The sequence below is a fragment of the Pseudochaenichthys georgianus genome, chromosome 8 (genome assembly GCF_902827115.2).
Source record: "Pseudochaenichthys georgianus chromosome 8, fPseGeo1.2, whole genome shotgun sequence".
Lineage (NCBI taxonomy): Eukaryota > Metazoa > Chordata > Actinopteri > Perciformes > Channichthyidae > Pseudochaenichthys > Pseudochaenichthys georgianus.
This window is the reverse complement of record NC_047510.2, coordinates 14,343,402-14,370,350: the sequence shown is the minus strand read 5'-3', so window position 1 is coordinate 14,370,350 and position 26,949 is coordinate 14,343,402. Positions and strand designations below refer to the sequence as shown.

General features: G+C 40.8%; 1 protein-coding gene across 1 annotated transcript; it reads right to left on the bottom strand.

The window, feature by feature from the left end:
• Window positions 1–1,944: 1,944 nt before the first annotated feature.
• Window positions 1,945–26,949, bottom strand: kcnh4a (potassium voltage-gated channel, subfamily H (eag-related), member 4a). The gene is made up of 15 exons (XM_034088616.1): window positions 26,874–26,949; window positions 15,848–16,081; window positions 13,703–13,834; window positions 13,461–13,594; window positions 12,694–12,946; window positions 11,079–11,236; window positions 9,858–10,065; window positions 9,264–9,458; window positions 8,974–9,173; window positions 7,721–7,970; window positions 6,434–6,648; window positions 5,027–5,391; window positions 4,857–4,936; window positions 4,553–4,629; window positions 1,945–4,223 (listed from the first exon to the last, which is right to left on the bottom strand). The coding sequence occupies exons 1-15, from the start codon at window positions 26,947–26,949 to the stop codon at window positions 3,279–3,281; spliced, it is 3,522 nt and encodes a 1,173-aa protein (XP_033944507.1). The 3' UTR covers window positions 1,945–3,278.

Genomic DNA, 26,949 nt, shown 5'->3' with positions numbered 1-26,949 from the left:
TCATTTAATGTATCATATGTTCGCCGAATTGACATGAAAGCACTAATAAATGTAGTTTCATCCATTTGAGTTTATAACCACAAAAATAATCGATTTGTTTTTATATCACATCCGTGATATAAAAAGAAAATTCAGCAGCTCTCACTCCCGATTTTTAATCCTAATGTAATCATCATCTTCACCACGATCATCTATGTTTATGTCGCCGAATTGACATGAAAGCACTGACACATATGAATATACTGTAGTCAACTTCATTAAAACGTTATTAACGTGCCTAAACTCAGTAATTCACCATTTCTACGCATGACAACACACACTTTGTCCATGTTTGGCTCTCGAAGCGTTCCCGCATTGACGTCACTTCCGGCTTCCCCCAAAACTTCAAAATGAGTGAAGGAATTTCCCCGCGATGTTCGAAATTATTGATATTTAACGAAACGGTATTGCTTTTTCTTTTTTAAACTGACGGTTCGAGATTACTAGTAGCCCAATATTTCATTGCACAACAGTTGTTGGGATGGTGTCACAGGCTCTTTAAGTACACAATTAGAGTACGTGTATTTACAGTAACATATATTGTTTTTACATTTATTTATTTGTTGGATTGTTAATTGTGTATCTGGATAATGCAAATTAAAACGTTCTATGTATGTTTTCCCCCCATTAACCAGGGAACTCCACTCAGGTAAAAGGAATGAATGAATGTGATAATTGATAGCTATATAGTAAGTAAGTAAAACTTTATTTATATAGCACCCTTCTCAACACGGATGTACAAAGTGCTTTACAGTACAGTACACAGGACACAATTCACAGTACAACTATAAAATGTAGAATAAAAGGCATAAAACGGCAGCAGGTAATACATAGGATAAAACATACGACAAAACACCAATAATAAAAAAAGAAAACAGCCACTAACTCACCTCCTCCGACGACCCAAAGGCCTGTCGGAAGAGGTGGGTCTTTAACCGCCCCTTAAAAATCTCTATTGAGGCCGAGGTTTTTATTATGTGGGGGAGTTTGTTCCAAAGCCTTGGGGCCACCGCCTCAAAGGCACGGTCACCCTTAGTCTTTAGCCTGGTTCGGGGCACCCTTAAGAGGCCTTGCTCAGAGGACCTCAGGGCCCGGGTTGTGATGTGCGGGTGGATAAGGTCATTGATGTAGGCTGGGGCTTGGCCATGGACAGCTCTATATGTGAAGACCAGTACTTTGAATTGGGTTCTGAGATGGACAGGGAGCCAGTGCAGGGCAGAAAGGATCGGAGTGATGGCATGTTTTTTTGGACCGAGTCAGTAATCTGGCTGCAGCGTTTTGGACCTGTTGTAACCGGTGTATTGATGTTTTGTTGAGGCAGGAGAACAGAGCATTACAGTAATCAAGCCGGGATGAAATAAAGGCATGGATAGCCATCTCCATTTCTGCGTTGGATAGATATATAGATATTTAAATACATATTTACAAAATGAACAAAACATATACTGACAGGTGATATTAATAGATGATACATTTTTAGTAAAGGGCCTTTACTTGTAACAAGGCCCGTACCCAGGATTTCCTAAATATTGAGGTCCAAACATGCTAGGGGGGTTCGGGGGTATACATTTACAAGTTGTAGCAGAGTATTATCTAATAGTATTTAGATAAAATATCTGCGTACTTCATCCATACACTAAAAGGGTTGGCCCTTTTTTCTCTTTCAAAAGTCTTTACTCGTACTTTTTCATTCATCTACCATTTTCATTAGTTAAGTAACTATTCGTCACTTGTGGGTGAATGTACTCACATTGTTTTAATTTTCCTTTATTGTTCTGCGGATGAATTACAGACCTGATGAACATGCACAAACAAAGAAAAAAGATGAGTCTGAAGGTGGAATCTAGGACTCCCTTTAATGAATCTATTTCAGAAAAAAACAAACAAAAAGAGTGTCAACTCCAATCATGTAGTCTGATAAACATTTACAATGGCAAATTGACACAATGATGCATGCAGCCTTAAATTATGTAGATTATTAGAGTGATAATGTAAATAATCAGACACTGTGTTTATCCATATTTTTTTGTTGAACATTATGATCCAGGGATGTTCTCGTCTGATGAGCTAGTCAGATGTTGTCGAAGGTTGGATCTTATGAGCTGTAATTTGTCTTTTGTACAAAAGGATGCTTTCTTCAACATTAGCCTTTTTGTTTTTTTACCTAACACTAATGTTCATTAGAACTACAGCTAACATTCCCGTTATACACTAATGAGGTCAGGATTTCATGTACAAATGCTACAGGGTTACATAAGGGCTTGGATGCAGTGCTTTACCCTATTAAGAACACATGCTCTTGTTGTTTAGGACTTCTAGTGAGGTTAACAAAGGACACTTAGGGAGGGATTACAGTGTGTTTAATTGTCTTATTACCAAAAGTCGCAGTTGCCTAAATTGTTGATCAGGATAAAAAATGTCACACCCCCAGGAATGATGAGGTTTAGACATAAATTGGCAATAAAAAGTTGCAACTCTCTTGACCTGATAACCTTATCTTGCTTGAATACTGGAGCACCTAAATCAAATACTGTATACATAGCCCCCTCCTCGATATAGGCTACTATAAAGTCTTGCTGGAGTATGTTTTAATTTTTGAAGGAGTGCTGTGAAAAAACACTGGTATTGTTTAAAACAATACATTACTACATTATAGTTTTTCCAAAAATGAATTAAAATAAGATAAATAAATATCCCTTTAACATTGAAATTATTTTAAAGCCCATACAGCATAGTCGAGCTCTGGTCTGATAAGTACATGTGTTCCTATAAAGGCAAAGAAACCTGTACAAAAAAATATTATCAAAATAACACACTTCTGAAAGTGTACAGAGCAAAAATATTGTGATAATCCTCATTAAATGTACAGTTGTGCTCCTTTCTTCCATTTATCCGTTTCAGAACGAGTGTGTTTATTCCTCTGTGTGATAAGAGATCAGCCTTTTGTAACACACTGTCTCCACTGTGTGGCGCCTCATACCTGTATATCATAACTTGAGCCTGAGTAACCTTTAATTATGTTATGTAATATGTACAATAATTGTATCTCTTGCTAATGCTTTACTAGTGAACCTGCTAACATGTATCCAAATACCATTGAACCCTAAAGAGAAAGTGTGCGGTGCATGTCTTGGTGGAGGGAGCAGCAGGGAGCATTTTATTTGATGGTATCTGAAGGAAAAATTAAGTCATCATTATAACAGATTAACAGAATTATAGTGAGGTCACCAGTATGGGCTTTATATGTCCTCTACATCCAAAAGAGGTGATTGAACTTCTACAGTTGGAGAACTGCAACTCATATCCTGAGATTCAATACTGTTCGTCCTCTCTTGGAACAGTGAAGCTCTGCAGTCTCTGTCTGTTTCCGGCCCCGTCAGAGAACAAGGAGGGTCCTGTGGGAGGTGGGTAGGGCTGGATCCAACTAGGTCATTTTGCCTTGGGCCATTGACAGAGCCCTGGTGGCACTGGCTGTGCCCTGTGCATGTTGAAGAGTGGACTGACGGAGTGAGAGTGCTGAAGGTAGGGTGATACTGTAGCCGGCCAGTGTTATACATGGAGGAATGGATGGGTGTCTGATTTTGTGTGGGACCAGAGTTGGTTTGAACATCCAGAGATGGATGGGAGAAGCCAGAATTCACAGAGGAACACAGAGGGTGTGTGTTGCTCATTGTTGTAATAGAGGCATTGTATTGGACCTGTGGAGCCTGACAAACCACGGGGAAGCTACTGAAGGAAGGGCTGTGGCCTAGGAGGGATGGATGTGGGTGGGTCGTGTAGGGAGAGTTTGGAGTTATTCTTGAAGTTTGAAAGGGGCCACACTGGCTCTGTAACATATGGGCTGTGGCCCCTTCCCTGTCAGAGCAGCACAGGTGTACACAGGAGGACACAGGGCTGGAAGACTGCAAAGTTGGACTTCTACCCAGAGAGGGGATACCACTGCAGCCCAACACATTTCTGGCAGGGTGACTAATTGCATCATGATGGAGGTGCAGACCGGTGGCAATATTTAAAGGGACGTGGGGCTGCCAGTTGCTGGAAGCACTCACACTAGGACTGGGAACCATTTGTATGCCATAAGAGGCATGAGGTGCATGGTGCATGGACATATGAGACTGTAGGAAATGCATTATGTCATGGAGCTCCTTGGCCAGGTTGGACACTTCGTGGTTCAGGTTGCTCACCTGAGAAGAAAAGAAAAAAAAAGTTTGCTGTGGGGCATATCTGTTTTTTTTAATTATTTGAAATAACTAATCAATGACAAAAATATGTGATACACCTAGAGAATTGCAGTAAAAATTGCAGTATGTTTACTACCCTATAACACTGTAACACATTTGGCAAAAGAATGTACTGATAATTCTGTATAGCCAGATCATTTATATATTTTGACTTTTTCAAGAGCAATGTTAAGGTACTTGTTTTTTCCTTGAGTATTTTGATACTTTATACTTAACTACATCTATGAGGCAAATAGTGTACTTTTTACCCCACATTTATTTGAAAACTGTACCTCTTTGTTCAGTTTGCTGATGTTCTGTCTCACTTCCTCTGTCTCCAGAAGCAGGTGAGCACTCACTTGGAACTGGTCTACAAAAGAATGAAAACAAAGCAGTACAGCTGAACTGAAATAACCCATAATATATCATGACATCTAGCCTCAAATGAGTATGTTATAAGTACTGCTTAAATGTTGAGCAATTATGTACAGTATAAATATCTGATGATGATTAGTTAATCATACATGTAGGTTCCTGGAAAGTTATTTTTTATCAAATTGTCTGCCATTTCATTTTTTCCAATTCATTTCACCTTACCTGTTATATTAGTCTTTGTCTCCCTCTGCTCTACATTAAATTGAAATGTGTGACCATTGTCCTCAATTCCATCCACGACCCTGGCAGAGACACAAATCAGTGTTACTACATAATCATGAAAAAGGTGCAAGAGTGATTGCTGATTTATATTTGGGTTATTAACAGGTTACCTGGGGCTAAGGCTAGGTGGGCTAACACAGCTCAAGGATGGCATTAGTAGATTGGCAGGCCGCTGGTTCAAAGACTGGTCGCTGCCAAGACTGGGCACAGGAGAAGGAGAGAGCTCCTGATTGGTGAATGACTGATGAAAGGGGCTGTGGCTTCTACCGCCCTGAAGAGGGGAGCCACAGTTGCGGAGTGCACTGATGTGGCGGAGCTCATCCCCTAACATGGTGCTGAGGCAGGGCTGACGCACAGGGCTGCCTGCTCCATATAACAAGGGCACTTTCCTCTGCTGATAGTGCCTCACGTCTTCTCCACGGTCACCATCATCTGCCTCAACAATATAGGGCAGTTTATGGTCCATAGCATGACCCTGAGGAGACAATAGATTGAAAAATTCGATGTGTCTTTGATTTGTGGAAAACATTTTAAGGCTGAGTGACTCTTAACACTTCACTTTTCTGGACCCATCATTTCAAATGAACACTAAAACATGGGTTGATCATGAGATTGTGGGAATTCGTTTTCCCTGCTTGCTAATTCTAAATTATATTGTTCCTGTCTCCTGAAAACTAGTATAAACAAATAAATTCAAAAGAAAAATTGTGAAAGATATAACACATTTGCATGTATAGAAAATGGTAAATCTACATTCAAAGCAACGCTTTCTCCTCTGTAACAGACCAGAAAACTACAATAGAAACAGGTACAGTCTTGTTACATTTGTAAATGGAATTAAGATATCATTATAATTTCTACGGTGTGTCTGCATGCAAGCTGGAGAGCAGGTCTAGGAAAACTGTCTCTAGGGGAAAGACACATTATGTGCACACAAACATGAATGAACAAATGTAGCAAAGCCTCCCATATCTCTGATTGATTTCTACATTGTTTTATGGGCTTATGTTTGGCTCCTCTTCTTTCAGAATCCTTGAGTTAACTTAATTTATCTTAAGATGAATCTCTTCAACATGTAAATGATCTAATCGGTTTCGATCATTAGGAAGCGGTTTTCATCACTGTTTTTAGCAGCATAATATCCATCTTTATCTCAGCTTTGTGTACGAGTTCAGGCTGTTAATGTTCAATCCTCAACTTTAACCATTACAAGTTTTCAGGATAGCACACTATGGACTTATAATTGTGCTGTAACTGACTGTCAGATGTATCCGGCAGATGAAGGCTCAATTCATTACTTTAGTGATGTGCACATACCAGAGAAAGCCTTGAAGACCATGCAAGCTTTTTTACTCCCTAGAGATTTGAAAGCCAAAATTAGCAAGGTATTACACTCACATTCTTTATTTGGTGGTAGCCTAGGTATCTTGTTGTTAATGAGCAGTAGCAAAGAAATGAAACACTGGTACAATGAAATATCTGTCTCTGCAGTGTTGTGTTAGCAAATGTCTTCTTACGTCAGCTTCACTGCCCTCTCTCAGGTTGTAGGTGAGGTTGTTGTTGATGTCAGAGCTGAACCGGCTGCCGTACTCTGGATAGAGCAGGAGGACCTCCCTCAGAGCCTTAACACTGATGTACTGCAGGTCACAGTAGGTCAGCGCCTTCACGTCTGCATTGGTCTTGATCACCTGGTCACGATCCGGGAGGTCAGAGCCAATGAGATCACCTTTTCCTGTAGGGGTTAAAACAGAGATGTAACTACTTGTGGTGCAACACATCTGAAAGGCAAAAGTACACACATCCTTTACTCAAGTAGAAGTACAGATACTCGTGTTAAAAAATACTCTGGTAAAAGTACTGACTAAACTTCTTTACTCAAGTAAAAGTAAAGAAGTATGGGCTATGAGTAAAAAGTACCCATAACTACCAACTGTTTTATAGAGTAACTGACCTCACTTTAGATTAATAGAACCATAATGTCATTGTTAGCTAATGAATGTTTTGATGCTGAACAACGGCTAATTACAAAGTTTGCATTGGTCCCTCTTCTTTAGAGAAGACCAGGAAATCATGGATACACAGATCGTGTTTGGGATGCAATGACTCTAAATAATAATGATCACGCCACCAAACGTAGATTAAAACTAAAGTAATAAACCTGTAGAAGTAGAAAGTACAGGTATTTGTGTTAAAAATGTAAGAAGTAAAAATAAAAGTCGTCAGAAAAATAAGTAGTGGATTAAAGTACTGATACCAGAAAAATGTACTTAAAGGTCCCCTATTATACTGCTTTTCATCAATATATTATAGGTCTCAGATATATACAAAACATGTCTCTGCAGTGTTTGGCTCGAAACACCAAAAAGATCACGCATTGTAGCATTACCCATAATCCCCTCTGTTTCAGCCCCGTTTTAAAAGTGCTGATTCTCTGTCTGTTACTTCAGATAAAAAAAGAACACAATGGTGCTCTCGGAGGAGATTCAGGTGATCAGGTGGGGGGAGGGGGGGGGTTACCTCGGTTGGTGATTGGCTAATGTTTATACAAGCCATTATAACATAAAGTGGCCAAAATCTGATCAGCTCATTTCCAGACAGGTTTTTATATAAATGGACAAAAAGTGAGCAAATATTTTTTCCTGAAACTTTCCGAACCTCTTCACACAGAGGGGACACATGTTGATGTATAAAAGACGTAAACAAGTGGATTTTGCACAATAGGTGACCTTTAAGTACAGTAAGGAAGTATTTGTACTCCACTACTTCCCACCTCTGGAAATGTTTTACACTTGTTGCACACTAACCCAGGATGGCCAGAACCATGCCATCTTTTAGAACCTCTAGGGAGCCAGAGCAGACAAAATAATTGGCCTGCAGGGCATCTCCGTGGCGTATGAGGTATTCCCCAGGTGCACAGAAAGAAGTCTTGACGTGCAGGGACAGGGAGCGCAGGCACCCTCTGCTGGCACGCTCAAACACAGGCAGCTGCAGGATGTCCTTGTTCAGATGCATGGCGATGTCAGCTCGCAGTTCATCTGGGAAGTCATGCAGCAGCTAAGAAAAAGGTCAGTAACCACTGCAAAAGGAATGCTTTTGAAGCTACAGTACTACAGTGCTTCAGGACATACCGCCACCTCACTATCTCTTTTCAATGGTGTGCTTCCTTACACTGTCCCACTGACTGAATGCTTTTATGTAGCTATTGCACACAAATGTCCATGAAAAAGACAAAATGCAGCATTACAAAACATTAAAGGGCAACAGAATGCATGCTGTCTATTTTAAGAAATTTGGTCATGTTTTGTACACTGTTAGGCTCTGTATCCGTTTCTAAGCTCTATTGGGAAGAAGTTTAATTTTAACACTGAATCAAATGCTTCCATGAAATGAGAAAGTGTCACTAGTTGATTCAAACACTAACTTCTTGTCTACAGTGGCCGCATAGCGAAAGCGGCACGACTGCAGCAGCAGCTGGGTAGGGAAGCTGACACTTTGAAATACCCAGAGATAAGATTTCTATTGGAATTGGAGATTTTCATCTGCTGCTACTTTAAGCAATGATTTAAATACTCCTTTCAAAGGGGCACAGATTGTGGTATTGAAGGTTGATGCACTCACATGATGTGCCAAGCTGCTCAGTAAAAACAGACACGAGGTGTTAAAGCCAACAAGTTCTCAGAAATCGGTGGCTGTGTCTGTTACCTTCGACAGTGAATACATCAACTACAGATGGTGGCGGCGAGGGTGTTAATGAGTATACTCACTATATTTCAACTCCAACTCCTATCATTAAAGGAATGTTGCTCTTGATCAGTTCTGTTATTGGTACTGCAGTTCTAAATGTGTGCCATTTACTTGGGGACCCATTTTAAAATTCTGAATCTCAAATCTAGCGCAACCACAAAATGTATTTTTCTGCATGAAGACGACATTTTTACAGCCCACACAGTCCACAATTTACATATTAAACACTGAAAGAAACTCACTTTAATAGGAAAACTTCTCACTTAATAATTCAATTAATATAAAATTGGCACATTTCAGATTCTACGCCCACCTCATTGGCGTTGATGCCATTGTTGACAGACCAGGTTGCCTGAAAGTACTCCAGCATCCTCTGCTTCAGCAGCTGAGGCAGCCGATGCACACGGTTGAAGTCCTTCAGATCTTTCATCCGGGTGTGGTAGAGAGAGCGCCGTGAGTACATGCGCTGGATGATGGCTGTCACATTGCCGAAGACCACTGCATGCATCAAGGCTGGGGGTGGGAGAGGGGAGTAACATTAATATAGTCTCACATATGTGTAATAACTCTTGGAATTTCGTAGTGATCACTAGTTAAACTCACCACCCATGAGCATTATGCAGATGGAGAAGATCTTCTCAGCGTCCGTATTGGCACACACGTTGCCAAATCCGACACTAGTGAGGCTACTGAGGGTGAAGTAGAGAGAGGCGATGTAGGCGCTAGGGATGGAGGGACCCCCCAAGGTGCGGTTGAAGTATGGTGTCTCCAAACGCTTTCCCAACTCCTGAAGCCAGCCTTGAAAGTAAGGCCAGAAGATGGTTGTATAAGATTCATTTTAGATGACTAATCAAACGAGTCTTCTTCAATGGATGACTCTTTGATGGGTGATCTAATGTAGAATGATATAATACATCACTGGTGATATAATGGCATTATCCTGTGACCTAAACTTCCTCCGTGCCTAGAGGAAATGATGCTGAGGCATTCAGGCATTCAAGCATGACGAGGATGTGCAGTTCCGGCCCTTTAGGGTTGCCACGAGAGACTAAGAAATGTCACTGTTAAGCTTAATGAGCAAGGGAGACATTGTACTAGTACAATGTCTCCTTTGCTCATTAAGCTTAACAGAGACATGTCTTTGTCAGGGGTGACGAAGCGTTCAAACACATGACCACACACACGCAATGTGCTCACCTATTTCCCAGGTTACGGGGTTACTGCTTTCTATCTCTTTTCGTCCGATGATGTACCAGACACAAGCCATCCAGTGAGCCAGCAGAGCAAACACAGACATGAGCAGGGTCAGGACCACCGCGCTGTACTGGGAGTATCGGTCCAGCTTCTGAAGCAGGCGCAGCAGGCGCAGAAGACGAACTGTCTTCAACAAGTGCACCAGCGAGGTCTGGGAGAACAGACAGGAAGGAAGAACATAGAAACTTGAACCAATTGTAGCAATTTAAAAACCTATTTTAGAGCTGCAATAATTTGGCCTAGTCAATTTAGTTATTTATTGGGACGTTTTTTGGTAAACTGTTAATGATTGATTTTTTTTCTTTCGAGCAAAAATGGCAGAAAAGGCTGTTTTCAGCTTTCAAATGCGAGGATTTCCCACCATCCTCAGTTACATATTACATTTAAATTATATTTTTTGGGTTCTGAATGAACAAAACAAGAAATGTTTCGACATTGCCCGAGACTTTTAGAAACTCTTCACTATTTACTAGTCGTTAGTTGCAGCTCTGCTAGTAAGCCATTATCTTTTCTCTTCTAATCTTGAGTTAATGTCTTTTTTTTCTGAAGCATTTGCTCTGAATTGAATGTGACTATTAGCATAAATGTTTTTAACTATAGTACATCTCAACGCAACCTAGGATGTGGTTGAAGGATAAGTAGGTTGTTTTGAAAAGTAACACAAATGTATAGTAAATATATAAAGAGTATTTAAAAAAAGATTCTAACAAGAATAAATAAAACATCAAAATGTGCTAATGTACAATCAAGGCCAATCAAATAGTAGAATACAATTACAGTGCAGCAACAATGCAGTGTCACTTACGAATAAATACAATCGGATAAAGACAAAGCAAATAAAAATGGAAATGCAGTGGCAAACAAAATAAAGTTTTAAACCCTGATAGAGAGATGTTTTTTTAAGTCATCTGAGGCCTGAGGCAAAGTAAAACTAATCCATGAGAAGTACTAGTGTTTAACTGGAGGATAAAACTGAAGCGAGCGAACAAACGACGATGCTCAGTGAAGTGTTTGAATGAAGAGGATAATCATGTCCAGTCTAGTGCTCTGGGGGAACAACACAACTAAAACATTAGTGGCTGTCTCAAAGTTGGTGCACTTAAAGAGACAGAAAAGTCTAAAACCTGGGGGCACAGTGTACTCAGAGATATGTAACAATCTTACCACTGTGATGTTGAAAGCATAGAGAAGGTCGAAGGGTAACGCCGCGATCAGATCCACAAAGAACCAAGTGGTGCAGTAATGGAGGAAGATGGAGCGGGCGTCGTACACAACCTGACCCGACTGACTCACATAGGTCGTCCGAAAATTTAGGATTATGTCTGAAAAGAAGAGAAGTAAAGAAAATCTATTAAAAAAAACACACATTTAAAGAAAAGTATTTCATGATCAGCCGATACATTGAGGTCTAAGAGTTTGGGAGTTTACTTGGCTGTTTAAGCTATTTTATTTAGACTTGTCTTGTCTTGAGTGTCTCTAATCATATTTAAATGTAATTTGATCAGAATCTGAATTCCTTTGTTTGTCCTACAGGGGGGGAAATTACATTGTTACAGCAAAAGTAAAGATAGAGACAACAAATAAAGCACTATTAGATAAAGGGTATGCACAGAATATTTAAAATGAAAGGTTATTACAATTTATAAAGTACACATTTGTTATAAAAAATATTACAATTTAATTTAAGTTTTTTTAACGTTTATTTTATATTTTCTGTAAAGCACTTTTAATTGTCTTGTGTTGAAATGTGCTATATAAATAGACTAGCCTTTATCTCAGGTACATACAATAATTAGTTAGTCAATTGGTCAATAATAATACTTCCGAATTATAAAATTGGTTATTCCTTTGAAGCTTGCAAGGTGAAAAAGTAAAATATGTGTTTAACTTTGTATACATCTAAGATAAGTAAGGTGAGTATCAAATAATAGCTACAGTAATGTTATAGAGGTAGCCAGAAATATATGACATTAGAGGCCAAAATAGAGTAGCTGAAAGATCATGTTATATTCTCAGTATTTTAAAGTTATGCCGATTTAAATGATAAAAAAGGAATTATTAATTAAAAAAGATTCAGCTCCATGTTGATGATTAGAAAACCCATGAAATAACCGGTAATTTTAGCAAACTAATGACCTTGTTATTATTGTTATAAATCCCTGGCACTATATTTCACTTTTCAGCTTTTCTTTTGTTTATTGCAGTTAGACTGAACACAGAGTGCATGTGAGTTTAAATTAAGTTCTTTCAGGGACAATATTTTGTAGTCATACTACACTCCTAATGCTGAAACTTAAAGTGAGAAAGATTTACTTTCATAAAAAAGGAAAGCTAATTTTGTCCCCAGAAACACCTGTTCAGAGAGATGTGCTATAACACTTAGTGTTGAGGAAAAGTGGGACGAAGTGAGATAAATCTAATTATGATTTCATAACCTGGGGCAACAGAGACACCCTGAGTGGGCGATAAAAGGTAGGAGGTGTAGCCGTGTCAACTATCGCCAGGGAAACCAGTGTGACTGGGAAATACAGCTGTTCTTCAAACTGAACATAGTTACATAGTTATATCACATCTCTTTATATCTCTGCACAAGACGCTTCGACACTAAGGTCAGCTGGTGTGCAGCATGAAATCGGTGTCCAAGATGTTACTTTAAGTTTATAAAACTACCAAGTATGTGACAGAAAGAAGTTAGAATACAAAAGGCTACTATGTGGAGGAAGACTCGGTTGACTGCAATCCTAGCAAACAGAAATTGTTTAATGAAAAATGAACATACCAAGGATGAAGAGCAACTCCACTGCGATGTCACTGCCCATAGTGCTACGGCTGACCAGGGAATGGTAGCTGCTGCCCTCATCGTGGCTAACAAAGCAGATGTCATACGGCACGGCCACGGCCACGTAGAAGGTGGCCAGCAGGATGAGCCAGTCCCACAAGGCCTTGGACACGCTGTAGTGCAGCAGGATCAAACGGGACTTCTTCACAGCTGCCACCTTGTACTCGGGCAGGGACGGTTTCTGAAACACACTCTGAAAAAGAGGACACAGACACATCGTGAAAACAAAATCCTGGGAGCTTCTTAAAGAAATTTAACTCCAACCCAGTGCTGTGGTGCCGAGTCAACACAGTTGGACAGAAACCTATTTAAAATACAAATCTGAAGGGCTTGAATTATATTTACGGTCACCTTAAACCCAGATGTATGGCGAGTTATTTGGACAAATGCAACCAGATTTAGAGATGAAAAAGGACAAATAATGTAACGTTTTTATACTTTACAATAACTTTCATTGATAAATAGTAGGCCTACGTTCAAATGCAATTAACATTGAGTTATTAGTACATTTAACAAACAATGAAATGACAATTATTAATGTCATACATTTTTCATATGATACAATAACTTTCATTGATAAATATGACATTCAAATGTAATTAACATTTAGCTAATAGTACATTTAACAAACAACAAAATGACAATTATTAATTTCATGCATTATAAGTAATGCATTAATCCCATTTTATCATAAATGTGTTTCTCACATTGGTCAGCTTCCTCTGGCCCCTCTTAGAGAACAGGTTGCTAAGGTGCTGCAGAATATTCCTCCCCCTCTCGTGAGCTTGAGAAAAGTGCGATCGATTGCTTTTCCTGCTCTGCTGAGCGTCCTCTGACATACCTGTGGAGAAACCAGTGGATTATTGTCAGTGCTGCCTCCCATAAATTCAATATGTGACAGAAGGACATTTTGAAAATATAATTAAAATGTATTGTAGCAAGGTCTCACCATCTCCTTGGTTGTAGTGATGTCTCTTCCCGTATGATTCACTAACATCTTTGAAGGACAAGAGGAACAGCACCATCTCACCTTTCTCATTTTTAATTGGCACAATATCCAGGAGGCACCAAAATGGAATTCCTAAGGATATCAAACAGAGTATTAAACTGAGGTACCCAGCAGTGTTGCCTGACAGTTCTTTCCTCTAAAATGATAAATGGATTTCTATTAATGCTGGAATAACAATATATAACACCAACATAATGATAATTATTATGTTAACACACAGCTACCTACTGAATAAACCAAAGACTTGATTTACAATATTGATTTAAAATAATTGTATTCATGACGACAGCCACTTAACTTAAAATGACCAGAGTCCCAGAAGACCTGAGAGATCTGGATGGTTCATAATTTAGCAGTAGGTCATAAATGTATTTTGGGCCTAAACCATTCAATGCTTTATAAACCAGCAGCAGTATTTTGAAATCAATTATTTGACACACATGAAGCCAGTGTAAAGACTTCAGAACAGGAGTGATGTGATCCACTTTCTTATGGCACATTTCCACTGCAGCGGGGTAGCCCCGTTTAAGCGTCCCTAAGCGTCCTCGCTCAGGCCTCGGGCTGCCTCGCTGGCCGTCCGAGGCCGTGGCGCATTTCCATTACAGTTTAGGACCTGGGGTAGCAACGCAGTGTAGGCGGGGCATCTGTGCAGAGACATCCTGGAACACTTTCACATTTCGAGTTGTTCCGTCGAGCTCCCGCTGGATTTTATCATCCCCAATGAGATGTAGGTACATCAAAAAATGCTGTGTATAAAAATGCTGCGTATAAAAATGCTGCAAGCTTGCTTCTAGATATATATGCGACGCTAGGGATGATCTCACGCGCGATCTTGTGACGATTCTCTCTGACCAATCAGCAGTCGAGAGTGTTGACGTCACTAGTTCAGCCCTGGCCCTGGCCTGATAGAACCACGATTTTATGGGGCCGGAAAAAGAGGGAAAAAGTACCCGCTAGCCGGTGCTACGCTCTATGGAAAGGCCACCAAAGACTGGCCTGGCCGCTTGAGGACGATTAAGGACGCTTAAACGTGACTACCCGCTGCAGTGGAAATGCGCCATTAGTGTCAGTGAGGACTCAAGCAGCGGCGTTCTGAATCAGCTGCAGCTTTCTAATAGATTTTTTAGTGAGACCTGCAAAGACACCATTGCAGTAGTCGAGTCTACTGAAGATAAAAGCATGGACAAGTTTTTCAAATCCTGCTGTGACATTAGTCTTTTAATCCTCGATATATTCTTAAGGTGATAGTAGGCTGATTTAGTAACTGTTTTAATGTGACTGTTGAAACTCAGGTCAGAGTCCATGACTACACCTAGATTTCTGGCTTTATCTGTTGTTTTGAACATTGCAGACTGAAGCTCAGCGCTAACTTTTATACGTTCTGCCTTGGCTCCAAAAACCATTACCTCAGTTTTATCTTTGTTTAATTGGAGAAAGTTCTGACACATCCAGTCATTGATTTGTTCAATGCACTTACTGTGTTTGAATTGGAGCATAGTCTCCTGGTGAAATGGCTATGTAAATGTGTGTCATCAGCATAGCTATGGTAACTTATTTTGTAGTTTTTCATTATCTGAGCCAGTGGTAGCATGTAGATGTTAAAGAGAAGCGGCCCCAAGATGAAGCCTTGTGGTACCCCACAATGCCACATGTCATATTTGTCAACTCAGATCTGTATTTACCTATAGAAACAATGTTTTTTCTGTATTTTAATTAGGATTCAAACCAGTTTAGAACTGTAGCCGAAAGTCCCACCCAGTTTTCCAGTCGGTCTATTAATATGTTGTGGTCAACAGTGTCAAACGCAGCACTGAGATCTAATAATACTAACACTGAAGTTCTGCCACTGTCTGTGTTTAAGTGGATGTCATTGAAGACCTTTACAAGAGCAGTCTCAGTGCTGTGGTTTGGACGAAATCCTGACTGGAACACATCAAAACAGTTATTTAAATGCAAGATATTACTCAACTGTTAGCCTCATCTCCCTCCCTTCTATGTGTTTTCTTTAAAAGGAAGAACTGTAGTTGGGAAGATACAACAGGGTGCATGATCGACTCATCACCTGGGTGATAATGTGATCCATACCGTTTTTCCTATAGAAGCAGACCTCTCCCTGGTACTCATGCTGGCCCTCCAGAGCTTTGTCTAACTGCTGGATCACGCTCTCATTGGTCTCTGCTCCATGGAGGAAGCGACAGGTGCAAGTTTTCTGCATCACCTCGGTCCGAACAAATCCGGTCAGCTCACAAAACCCGTCAGAGCAGTACACGATGGGGTGACCATGGCGACCCTGAGCATTCCCCAATAGAAAGTTACTGTCTGCAAGGGAAACAAAAAGTTAGAGGTGAATCTACTGAGTGACCCTGAGAAAACACTGATTGAAAAATAGGTGACTTTTCATGATTTATTTATTTTTAATACGTCAGATAGCTGCATCACTGAAAGAAAAATGTTTTTCAGTAACATTGAAGCATAGCAACAAGGTTCTCTTTTTGGTTCTCCACTCTCTCTTGTAACATTGATTCAGATTATATTAGTTTGTTCATTCACCAACAGAAAAATACTTTTTCTCTGAGTCATTCTGTCTGCTTTCAGCTCGGAGCCCTAAAATAGTCGAGTGTACATCAGAGAGAGCTTTGTAGTAAGCCGGCGATGTGCAAGAAGTCTGAGGATATGCAGGGCTCCAGCTGGCTCCATGGGGGACAGGGGCCTTAGTGGGGGTTATTGCCCTTAATTAGCATGGCTGGTGAGTTTTCATCCGGCCACCGGGTGCGCAATGCATTTTTGTATTTAACAACTACCTATACAAACATATACACACACCCACGCTAGAACCCAGTATCTTTAAAGATATCTATTTTTGGCTCTGTGGTGATTGCATTAGGATAAACACTGTAAACAACTTAAACCTTTTCCATCTCTTCCTTGGAGATCCTGATACCCTCCCAGCCAGATGAAATAAAGCATTTAACTCCCAAATTGTTTTAGAGTTCATGATTACTTTGGAGGGTTTGCACATTTTAGTGCAAGTTATTGTGGTATGCTAAGGCATTTCAAAACTGTAGTCCATTTAGGCACTGATATAACCCTCTGCATAATGCAATAGTCGAACCGCACATCCTCAAGAATGGCTGTAATGTTGAAGCAGCCTTGTTGTATCAGCCTGCAGTCGTTTTAGTGTACCTATTCAACTTGCAGTTGCCAGGCAACCAGCAGAGACTCCAGGAAGTGACTGGTCCTGTGTGGCACATCAGTCTCTTTAAAACACCAGTCTGTTTTTAAATGCCATATTTTATACAGATGAAGCAAATAATACATAAGTAAATAAATATATATTTGCTTACAGTATATAGGCAGATTGGATGCTGTAGCGAAAAAAATCTTACAAAAATAAAACAACAAAATGTACATTGCATTTAGCTGACACTTTTATCCAAAGCGACTTACAATAAGTGCGTTCGACCAACAAGATACAAACTTGAAGAAAACAGAATCATATAAGTACATCAGGTTTCATAGAGCTAAAACATTTCAAGTGCTACTCAACTGGCTTTAGATAAGCCAGTGCTTTATTAGTATACAAGTGCTTTGTTAGTAATTCTATCGCTCGAAATGGAGTCGAAAGAGATGAGTTTTCAGTCTGCGCCGGAAGATGTGCAAGCTATCTGCTGTCCTAATTTCAATGGGGAGCTCATTCCACCATTTTGGAGCCAGGATAGCAAACCGACGTGTTTTTGCTGATGCGAACTTGGGTCCCCCTCGCAGTGCGGGTGCAGCGAGCTGTTTGGCTGATGCAGAGCGGAGTGCACATACTGGGGTGTACAGTTTAACCATGTCCTGGATGTAGGAAAGGCCAGATCCATTCACAGCATGGTACGCAAGTACCATTGTCTTGAAGTGGATTCTAGCAGTTACCGGAAGCCAGTGAAGGGAGCGGAGGAGCGGTGTGGTGTGGAAACATTTAGGAAGGTTGAAGACCAGACGAGCCGCTGCATTCTGGATGAGCTGCAGAGGTCTTGAAGTGGATTCTAGCAGTTACCGGAAGCCAGTGAAGGGAGCGGAGGAGCGGTGTGGTGTGGAAACATTTAGGAAGGTTGAAGACCAGACGAGCCGCTGCATTCTGGACGAGCTGCAGAGGTCGGATGGCACATGCAGGTAGACCAGCCAGGAGGGAGTTGCAGTAGTTTAGGCGTGAGATGACGAGAGCCTGGGCCAGAACCTCCGTCGCTTTCTGGATCAGGTGGGGACGTATCCTCCTGATGTTGTAAAGCGTGTATCTGCAGCAGCGGGTTTTTGCAGCGATGTTTGCAGTGAAGGACAGTTTGTTATCTAGGGTCACACCCAGATTCCTTGCAGTCTGAGTCGGGGAAACAATAGAGGTGCCGATGTTGATTGTCAGGTCAAGAGTGGGACAATCTTTTCCCGGAAGGAAAAGCAGTTCAGTCTTGTCAAGGTTGAGCTTGAGGTGGTGAGCAGACATCCACTGAGAGATGTCCGCTAGACAAGCAGAGATGCGTGCGACGACCTGGGTCTCTGAGCGTGGAAAGGACAGAATTAATTGGGTGTCGTCAGCGTAGCAGTGGTATGAAAAACCATGCGGGCTAATGACAGATCCAAGCGAGTTTGTGTACAGGAAGAAGAGGAGGGGACCAAGAACAGAGCCCTGAGGGACCCCTGTAGTTAATTAACAATGGTCGGACTCTGACCCTCTCCAAATTACCCTGTAGGTACGGTATTTGAGGTATGAGGTGAGGAGGGAAAGTGCAGAGCCTGAAACTCCAAGTTCTTGGAGTGCGAAGGAGGATCTGATGGTTCACCGTGTCGAATGCAGCAGAAAGGTCCAACAGGATGATGACAGAGGAGAGGGAGGCTGCTTTAGCCGTGTGCAGTTCCTCAGAGACAGCAAAGAGAGCAGTTTCTGTTGAGTGACCTGCCTTGAAACCAGACTGGTGCGGATCCAGAAGGTTGTTCTGATGGAGATAACAGGAGAGTTGTTTAAAGACAGCGCGTTCAAGTGTTTTAGACAGGAACGGGAGGAGAGAGACAGGCCTGTAGTTTATAACGTCAGACGGGTTGAGAGTGGGTTTCTTTAGGAGAGGGTTTACTCTTGCCTCCTTGAGACTGTTTGGAAAGTGACCAGAAGTTAGAGAAGTGTTGATGAAATGGGTGAGAAACGGTAGAATATCAGGAGCGATAGTCTGAAGGAGGTTTGAAGGGATAGGGTCCAGAGGACAGGTGGTAGGGCGGGCAGAGGTAATGAGGGTAAGAACCTCACTTGGAGAGAGAGGGCAAAAGGAGGTCAGTGTGTGGGTGAAAGGAGGGTCTGGTGACCCAGTGGTGAGTATAGGTGAGTCAGAAAAAGAAGAGCGAATATCATCAACCTTTCTTTCAAAGTGGTTAACAAAGTCGCTTGACAGAAGGGAGGAGGGGGAAGGGGCTTTGGGGGGGGGTCCAAGAGGGTGGCGAAGATGGAAAATAGTTTTTTGGAATTGGAATAGGAAGATTGTATCTTATCTTGAAAGAAAGTGCTTTTTGCCTGAGAGATGGAAGCAGAGAAAGAGGAGAGGAGAACCTGATAGGTTAGGAGGTTGTCATGGTGTTTGGATTTCCACCGTTTCCGCTCTGCTGTCCGAAGGACGGTTCTATTAGCACGCAGTGCGTCATTTAGCCAGGGAGCAGGAGGGGACTGACGAGCCTGCCGAGATGTGAGAGGACAGAGAGAGTCCAGAGAGGATGAGAGATGATAGAGTAGAGAGGAGAGTTTCCGCAGCAGAGTTTGGAGGTAGGAGTTGGAACGAGTCAGAGGAAGGGAGGGCTGAGAGCACCGATGAGGCAAAGGTAGAGGGGGAGAGGGAACGAAGGTTATGGCGGACAGGTGCAGGATGAGAAGAGATTCGTTTTTTATGTTTGGAAAGGGGTAGAGAGAATGAAATGAAGTGATCGGAGGTGTGGAGCGGGTTTACAGAGAGGTTAGAAGTAGTGCAGTTCCTTGAGAATATGAGATCAAGGACATTGCCAGCTTTATGAGTCGGTGGGGACGGAGACAGTGAGAAAGCAAAGGCGGTTAACAGAGATGTTAGTTCGTCTATCTTCCCTGTCTGGAGGTTGAAGTCTCCGAGAAGTACAGCGGGAGGGCCAGTTTCAGGGATGTGTGAGAGGAGATTATCTAATTCCTCCAAGAAGTCCCCCAAGGCGCCTGGTGGACGGTAGAGAACAACAATGGTTAAGTGTATAGGATGGGTTACTGTGATGGCATGGAATTCAAAGGTGGAAGGAGTGAAGTTAGGTAGCTTGAAGAGGGAAGAAGCTCCATTTGGGAGAGAGCAGGAGACCAGTGCCACCTCCTCTGCCAGTGGGTCTGGGTGTATGGGAGAAGGAATATGCTGTGGAGAGAGCTGCTGGGGTGGATGTGTTGAATGGAGTAATCCACGTCTCCGTGAGAGCAAGGAAATCCAGAGACTGCAGAGATGAAGTCAGCCTTAGGAACAGCTGACTGGCAGTTCCACAGGCCGCCTGAAACTAGATGTTGGATGTCAGTGGAGCATGTGGGATAGACGAGAGCAGGCCGGTTATATCGATTATGAGATACACAGGGCCAGTGATAATTGCGAGAAGACACATAAACAGGAATGGAGAAAATACACATGATTATAGCATGAGGGGCTAAACAACCAAATAAAATAAAACACCAGCGATACTTATCTCAATCAAAGTAGGATTTGCCTCCTCTTTGCCACCCTCGTGACTCCAGCAGGACTCTATTGTCTTTGTCAGACTCCCGCAGGACTCCAATGGCTGAAGCTGACGCTCCAGGAAAGTGCTACCTAAAATGGACACCTGATTGCTGAGTTCTCACAGCCGTGGGGCCACGTCCCTTTAATTAGTTCACTCTCTGCAGCTGGTGGCCCTCAAAAGGAAATCTAGACTGGCTCCCTCCTGAGTTGTTATTGTGTCTTTACAGTGGCCCAATGGTTTTACAATTACATTAAACCCTAAGTTATAAAGTTATGAGTTTAACCCTTAATACAGTTACACCTACTCAATAAAGCTCTTAGTATTCTACAAATGTTTAAATCAAAGTTAACCCTAGCAGTCAGTTATTTCTAGTGATGGCGAGATGAAGCCTTATGAAGCTTTGAAGCTTTCCAGCCAATTGGTTCGCAAAAGGGTTCATCTCATGAGGCTTCATCATGGGCTTCGTTTGAACACAAACCCCCCCTGCTGGTCAAAGTGTGTAAAACAGGCAGATTGGACATCTCAACAGTGTGCTCTATCTCATACCGAGTTCCCAATGAGTAAAGCCTTAGAATAACTCTAAACAACGAACATTAAATCATATTTTCATGTTAACAATATTTTATTTATTCCAGTTGAATATTGTGATTGAAAAGCCTAGGGAGTCTGGTAAACATTGCAAAGAGGGATTTGTATTCCTTAATAATATTCATAAACGTAACCATGTTGTAGCCGGAGAAAGGCTAAACCATATCAAAGAATACATTTATTAACTACATTATCTCATTTAGCAGTAGCTTTTATAAACAACAAAAAAGACGTATTGGGCAGTCATTGAACCAGGAACCCTGCCGTCGTGAGTCAACTGCTTTCCAGCTGAGCCACAGCACACACATTAAATCTTCCTGAAAACATTGACACATATGTATTCCTGTATTTATTCATTTATTTGTTTATGTTTTTATTCCTACATTTATTTATGCTTGCATCCATTTATAGGCTACTTATTGACATGTTCCAACCTATGTAAGTGAGGGTCTCTCTTGATTCCATCGTGTCACCGGGCCCGGGACAGGAAGGATAATGTGATTCTTATTATACATCCATGGGTATTATGAGCGTTGTGGTTCAACGGTTCAACCGATCTGAATCGCTTCCTGAAGCAGTCACGTGGTATCGACAGGCAGCGAGGCTTCGTTTGTCATCGATGACGTCACTGGCCCAAAACGATACAAGCCTCGGTACATGCTTCACAAAAAGCTTCGTGGATTACTCGACACACGCTCCGAGGCCTCGGCGCAATACGTAACATCACTAGTTATTTCAGTTTTAAGGTTTCAGTCAAATTACTTGTCCCAAGTTTCTGCCTGACAGATACTGTAGCGGTTTTGAGATTTAAAATAACAATTTCAGTCAGATCAACTACAGAGCATTTATACAGAGTGCACACACTGAAACAGAGAAGTCTAAAAACAGAATGTTACTCACACAATTCTAGAAGTCACCAGTTGTTATCCTGTCAAAATCGAGTTGCACACTGGCAGCTCAGTGATCAGGATGAGATTTAAATACAGTTTCTGGGGGGGAAGTGGCCGCAGATCAGAGCTGATGGGCCTCAATCGAGACTGGCTCCCTCCTGAGTTGTTATTGTGTCTTTACAGTATATTGTCACGATCTTAGTTTTGTCTGTTTAGTCATGGTTTTATTTTTGAAATTCTGTTCTGCCTGTGTCTGGTATTCCTTCCTGTGTTTGCCCTCCTGTGTCTGATTGCCTCATTGTGTTCACCTGCTTCTACCTCCCCTGCCCAGCAATGTCTTGTCCTGTGATTACCCTTCTGTGTATTTAGTCTTGTCTTCCCCATGTGCACCATGTTCGATCGTTGTCTTTCCTGTCACCCTCCATGTTTGTCACTGTCTGTTTTTGTCTGGATTCTACCTCGTAGCTCGTGCTACCTGTTTATGGATTCATGGTTTTGTTTATTTTTTGTATCATTGTCAGCAGATTTTTGTAATTAAAGCTCGCCTTTTGTTACACATTGAAACCCACTTCTCCTCAATCTGCATTTGGGTCCTGCTTTACCTCAAACCCTGACGTATATATTATTTGGTTTCATTATGAATATAAATAAATATGTGAATGTTGCTGCCGGTGCTTTTTTTGTTTCTTTGTTCTTCTTTTTTTACAGGTTGTGAATTTCACCGAGGGATCAATCAAGTTCATCATAACATGTATTACATAATCATTTATTTTCTTGATTAAATATATTTTTGATTTATCTGAATCCAAAGCTTAAAAGAAAGTAAATATATCAAATAAAAGAGTTTGATTAAAAAGTAGGCTACAATGCTGGTTGCTGATAAATGGACACTTTTTAGTTTTTTTAAAAGATTCTCCACAGATGAATTCCTTTTTCTGGCAATGTCTGTGATAACAAAACAACAAAAAAGCATCACATAGACCCACAAGGTAAAAATGAAAAGGTAACAGTAAATGCTCCCATGAGGCTAGAAAAAACGCTTCTCTCCATGATGCTTTTAACCACTAGAAAAAGTTTATAAATTCAAAAAAATATATATATGTTGTTTCTTACTGCTGGAACATTGAAAAGTCATCTTAGGGCAGTGCGCGTGGGTGGTGAAGCCGAACAAAATGTAAATCAACTGCAACTAAACAAATCACTGAATGTAATCTGCAAGAGGCTGTATGCCTAATTTGTAATACAAATAAAGAACAGTAAACTACCAAAGCGTTTGTTTCACATGTTTTCATAGTTAATGTGCTTTATTACCAATAAATGTACAAACAGCAGATTGATATACATGTTTTCTGCTTGTAGAAAACCACCACAATATAACACTCTGGTGTGTCAGTAATCATCCTCTTCACTAGCTGCTAATAAAGAAGTAGACATTTGTAAATAAAGTGTAGTTTTCATTTGATCTACTTTATAAGCTTCATATTGATTTGTAAGGATATACAAGGTTTTATGCCCTTCAGGGTTTTTGTGTAGAGAAACAAAAGCAAAATCTGGTCCTCATTCACTGACTAATACATGTCTGCTTTCACTTGTTTTTCACATAACCCTATATACCTTCAATATTCTAGACTGGGGCCACTGAATGGTGTCGCCTTTTATTCATTTGTTCATTCCCACTCTGATTACAAGATGATTCCATTTGAAAAAGGCGTCTTTGTTCAACTGCTGCAAAACTCTATAATGTCGATACAGCTGCAAAGACCACACTGTACTTCATCCTGTTTTAATGAGATTGATGCTTGTTTTCCCCTTAAAGCAAGCACAAATAAACACAGGCTGGTAACACCACATGCAGCTGTAGATAACACCTGATCCATTTCATACTATTCCAAATTTTCCAAACAGAGCTGGCAACAGGGGGGTGTTAACAAGTGTTTGTTTCAGAGAGAGAGACATGTAATTAGTGATGGATATTCTCTACCTGATAAGTATACAGTGAAACTCACAAGATTTTTCCATGCTGTTGCCATAGTGATTTGTAACGAGAAAAAAATAAAACATATGCCAATGATGCAATTTGTATTAGGGTTTTTAGGACACTGTGCCAATATAAGATATTCAATATCTGCGTTGTTCTGTTTGTCATGCATCACAATTAACAATTGCATAACTCAAATTGCTAAGGTGTGTGCAGCATACATTAGTAAGGATCTACTGTTATTTTAACCAAAGCAAAGGTACATATTGGCTGGATCCTATACCGCCAGATGACTAAACTCAAACTCTTTCACTTTCCTCTGTCTGTCTTCCTTCAGCCTGTTTCTATGGTTTCACGTTTTTCAAGCTTACAACAGTATCGCTCACACTGACTGGCCAAACCATTGTTGATCTGCGATTCTTACTCACAGTAATCTCTAGTCAATAACTACTCATGGCTTTGATAGAGAATCGTTGCATGTTATGAATCATGATATAACAAAACATTTTTGGGATTTATTATTCATTGTTACGTATCCAGTTCTAGTTGGCACTCACATCATTCCTTTGTTTATTTTCTTTTTAATTGCAGGTACTCAAACCCAATCATTTCCATCGCTCATTATCCATTTCAGCAATTATGAGGAGGAAATAAATATCCATACCTAACCCGGCAATTAGCAGAAGAGGGAATGAATAATATAAGTATTTTGTTCTGCTCTCAAAGAGAATGACCAAGCAAGACCTTTCATGATATTTGAATTGCCTCTGCATAATTGATTTCAATTAATGTCCTGGTAGTGCCCGTGCCATGTGATCACCACCTTCATTCCCCTGAGCCCAACATCAATTCACACTCTGTGGAAATGTGCTTCTCCTTTATCGAGATATCATTTGAAGTTTCCCCCTTGTCTTCAAGGATACGTCCTCAGGCAGAAAGGCTTTCAATTGAAACCGAGACACGTTCAATGCGTGTCTTCAGATTGAAAAGTGCTCGGCTCTGAAGAAATCTCTTGTCAGTTGGCCCCTTCACCTCCCACTCAGATACTTGGTCAATCCGCCCCACATGCACATCTGATACAGAGGTATTATGGCAGCGAAGACTGAGAAAATGACTGCGGTGTTGATATGTGTGTGTAAGTGTAAGTGTCATACAGAAAGCAAGGGCGAGACAACACGAAGAAGGCATGGAGGATTAGTGTGTGTGTGTGTGTGTGTGTGTGTGTGTGTGTGTGTGTGTGTGTGTGTGTGTGTGTGTGTGTGTGTGTGTGTGTGTGTGTGTGTGTGTGTGTGTGTGTGTGTGTGTGTGTGTGTGTGTGTGTGTGTGTGTGTGTGTGTGTGTGTGAGTGAGTGAGTGATAGGGTGACACTGACAGAGATCGTGTCCTAGCACTGTTTTGGGGAATTGTGAATATGTAAAGGACACAGACTGTCTGACCCCTACACACTCACACCTTTCATCGTGTTCTATAAGAGCTGACGAGTGCCTCCTTATGACTTTCTACTCAACTGAGGCATGGTTTACACTCACAAAGATAAAATAACCAGGGTCAGAAATAATGAACAATGGGTGAACATCAACACTGTCCAAGTGTGGAAATAAACACCCTCTGTCTGATCGTTAGTCTCTTTTTAATAATGCAAAAGCAGAGTCCGGTATAGTTGATAAAGTCTGTAAGGTTGTATTGACGTGCATCTGCTATTTTATATATATTGATGAGCAACAAGGCTTTGTTGAGTAAAACACTGTTTAAAACAAACAGCCAATCTTTCATATAAGCAATATTACTGCCTGGGTTCAGAGTGGCAAGACAAGAACAGAACACATTCGCAGATATGTTTTGATAAAAGCTTAATTTACATTTGATAAAATATTGAAAGTCCCGTCATGTCCAATTTTTTAAGCTCAACCTTGCAATAATGGAGGAATTAAAATTAGAAAAGCAGAACAAATGTGAAATATTTTGAAAGTAAAGCTTTTCTTATGAAGGTCAACCATTTCTTGTAGTTGCAGAATATTTACTTCAGTTAATATTTGCTTCACATTTCCATTTTGGTATGTGCTTGCTGTCACAATCACACAATTAATGCACTGTTTGAGAAATCTATTTTCAGCAAATAAAAAAATAAAATGTTCACCAAATATCAACCTCAGTGTTGCTTCATTTACACAGCCTCTCCTGCGAACCTCACACCACTACGCAGGGTACAAAAACACCAAGAGTGAGTGCAAAGCAAATATTAAGATCAAGGAAATGCCCCAAAAAAGAGTCTTAAATATTTTTAAAATAAGGGTTGAAGAAGAACATCAGCTGAAATGTGTAGGAAAGTGTGTGGGTTATTTGTGGGAAAGATGGCAAACATAAGCTGTACAGCCGTAATATTTGTTGGTTTAAAGGAAGACCTTGACTGAGAAAAGCACAAATCTCAATAGTGAGCCATTCTTAGGAGCAGCTCTGTGGCTCAACAAGTGGCTCATCAGTTCAGATATATATCATCCCACTGCTCGTTTCAATTTGTATTTATGGTTTACTGTCACAACTCGCAGTGTAATCATTGGACTTCACTTCCGTTGGACACATTTGTCATCAGCAGTGTTTTTCGGTGCCCGTCACAATCCTAAAGTAGGTTACAGAAATGCCAAAGGCACATCTCCTAAAAGCTCAACTGGTACAGTTGAAGCTTCAAAACTGAGAGGGATCTATATTCAGACGTCATAATTCAGATTTAATGATGTGTGGGGCAAAACGTTTGAAACACATTGACTGCAGTATTGTAACAAATAAATTGAAACAAAGAACGAGCACAACTAGCCTTAAGTTGTACACAATAAAATATGTACGGAATGTCTTGTTTGTCCCACAAATGACATTTTAACTTTTAAATTAAAGACAATTGCAGAGAATTATAGATTATACTTACGAGTGCCATCAAAGTGGTTTGCGATGGTTTCCAAGAAGGTGTTTTGTGGAGCAAGGAGGCCCTTCATCACAGGCAT

Bases quoted from the DNA above. Each gene is read 5' to 3' on its own strand.
- kcnh4a (XM_034088616.1), bottom strand. From the start codon at position 26,949: ATGCCTGTGATGAAGGGCCTCCTTGCTCCACAAAACACCTTCTTGGAA. The intron at 7,971-8,973 runs GTGGGCGTAGAA...CCTTTTTCTTAG, and splicing joins ATGGCATCAACGCCAATGAG to CTGCTGCATGACTTCCCAGA. The intron at 5,392-6,433 runs GTAAGAAGACAT...TTGTCTCCTCAG, and splicing joins GAGAGGGCAGTGAAGCTGAC to GGTCATGCTATGGACCATAA.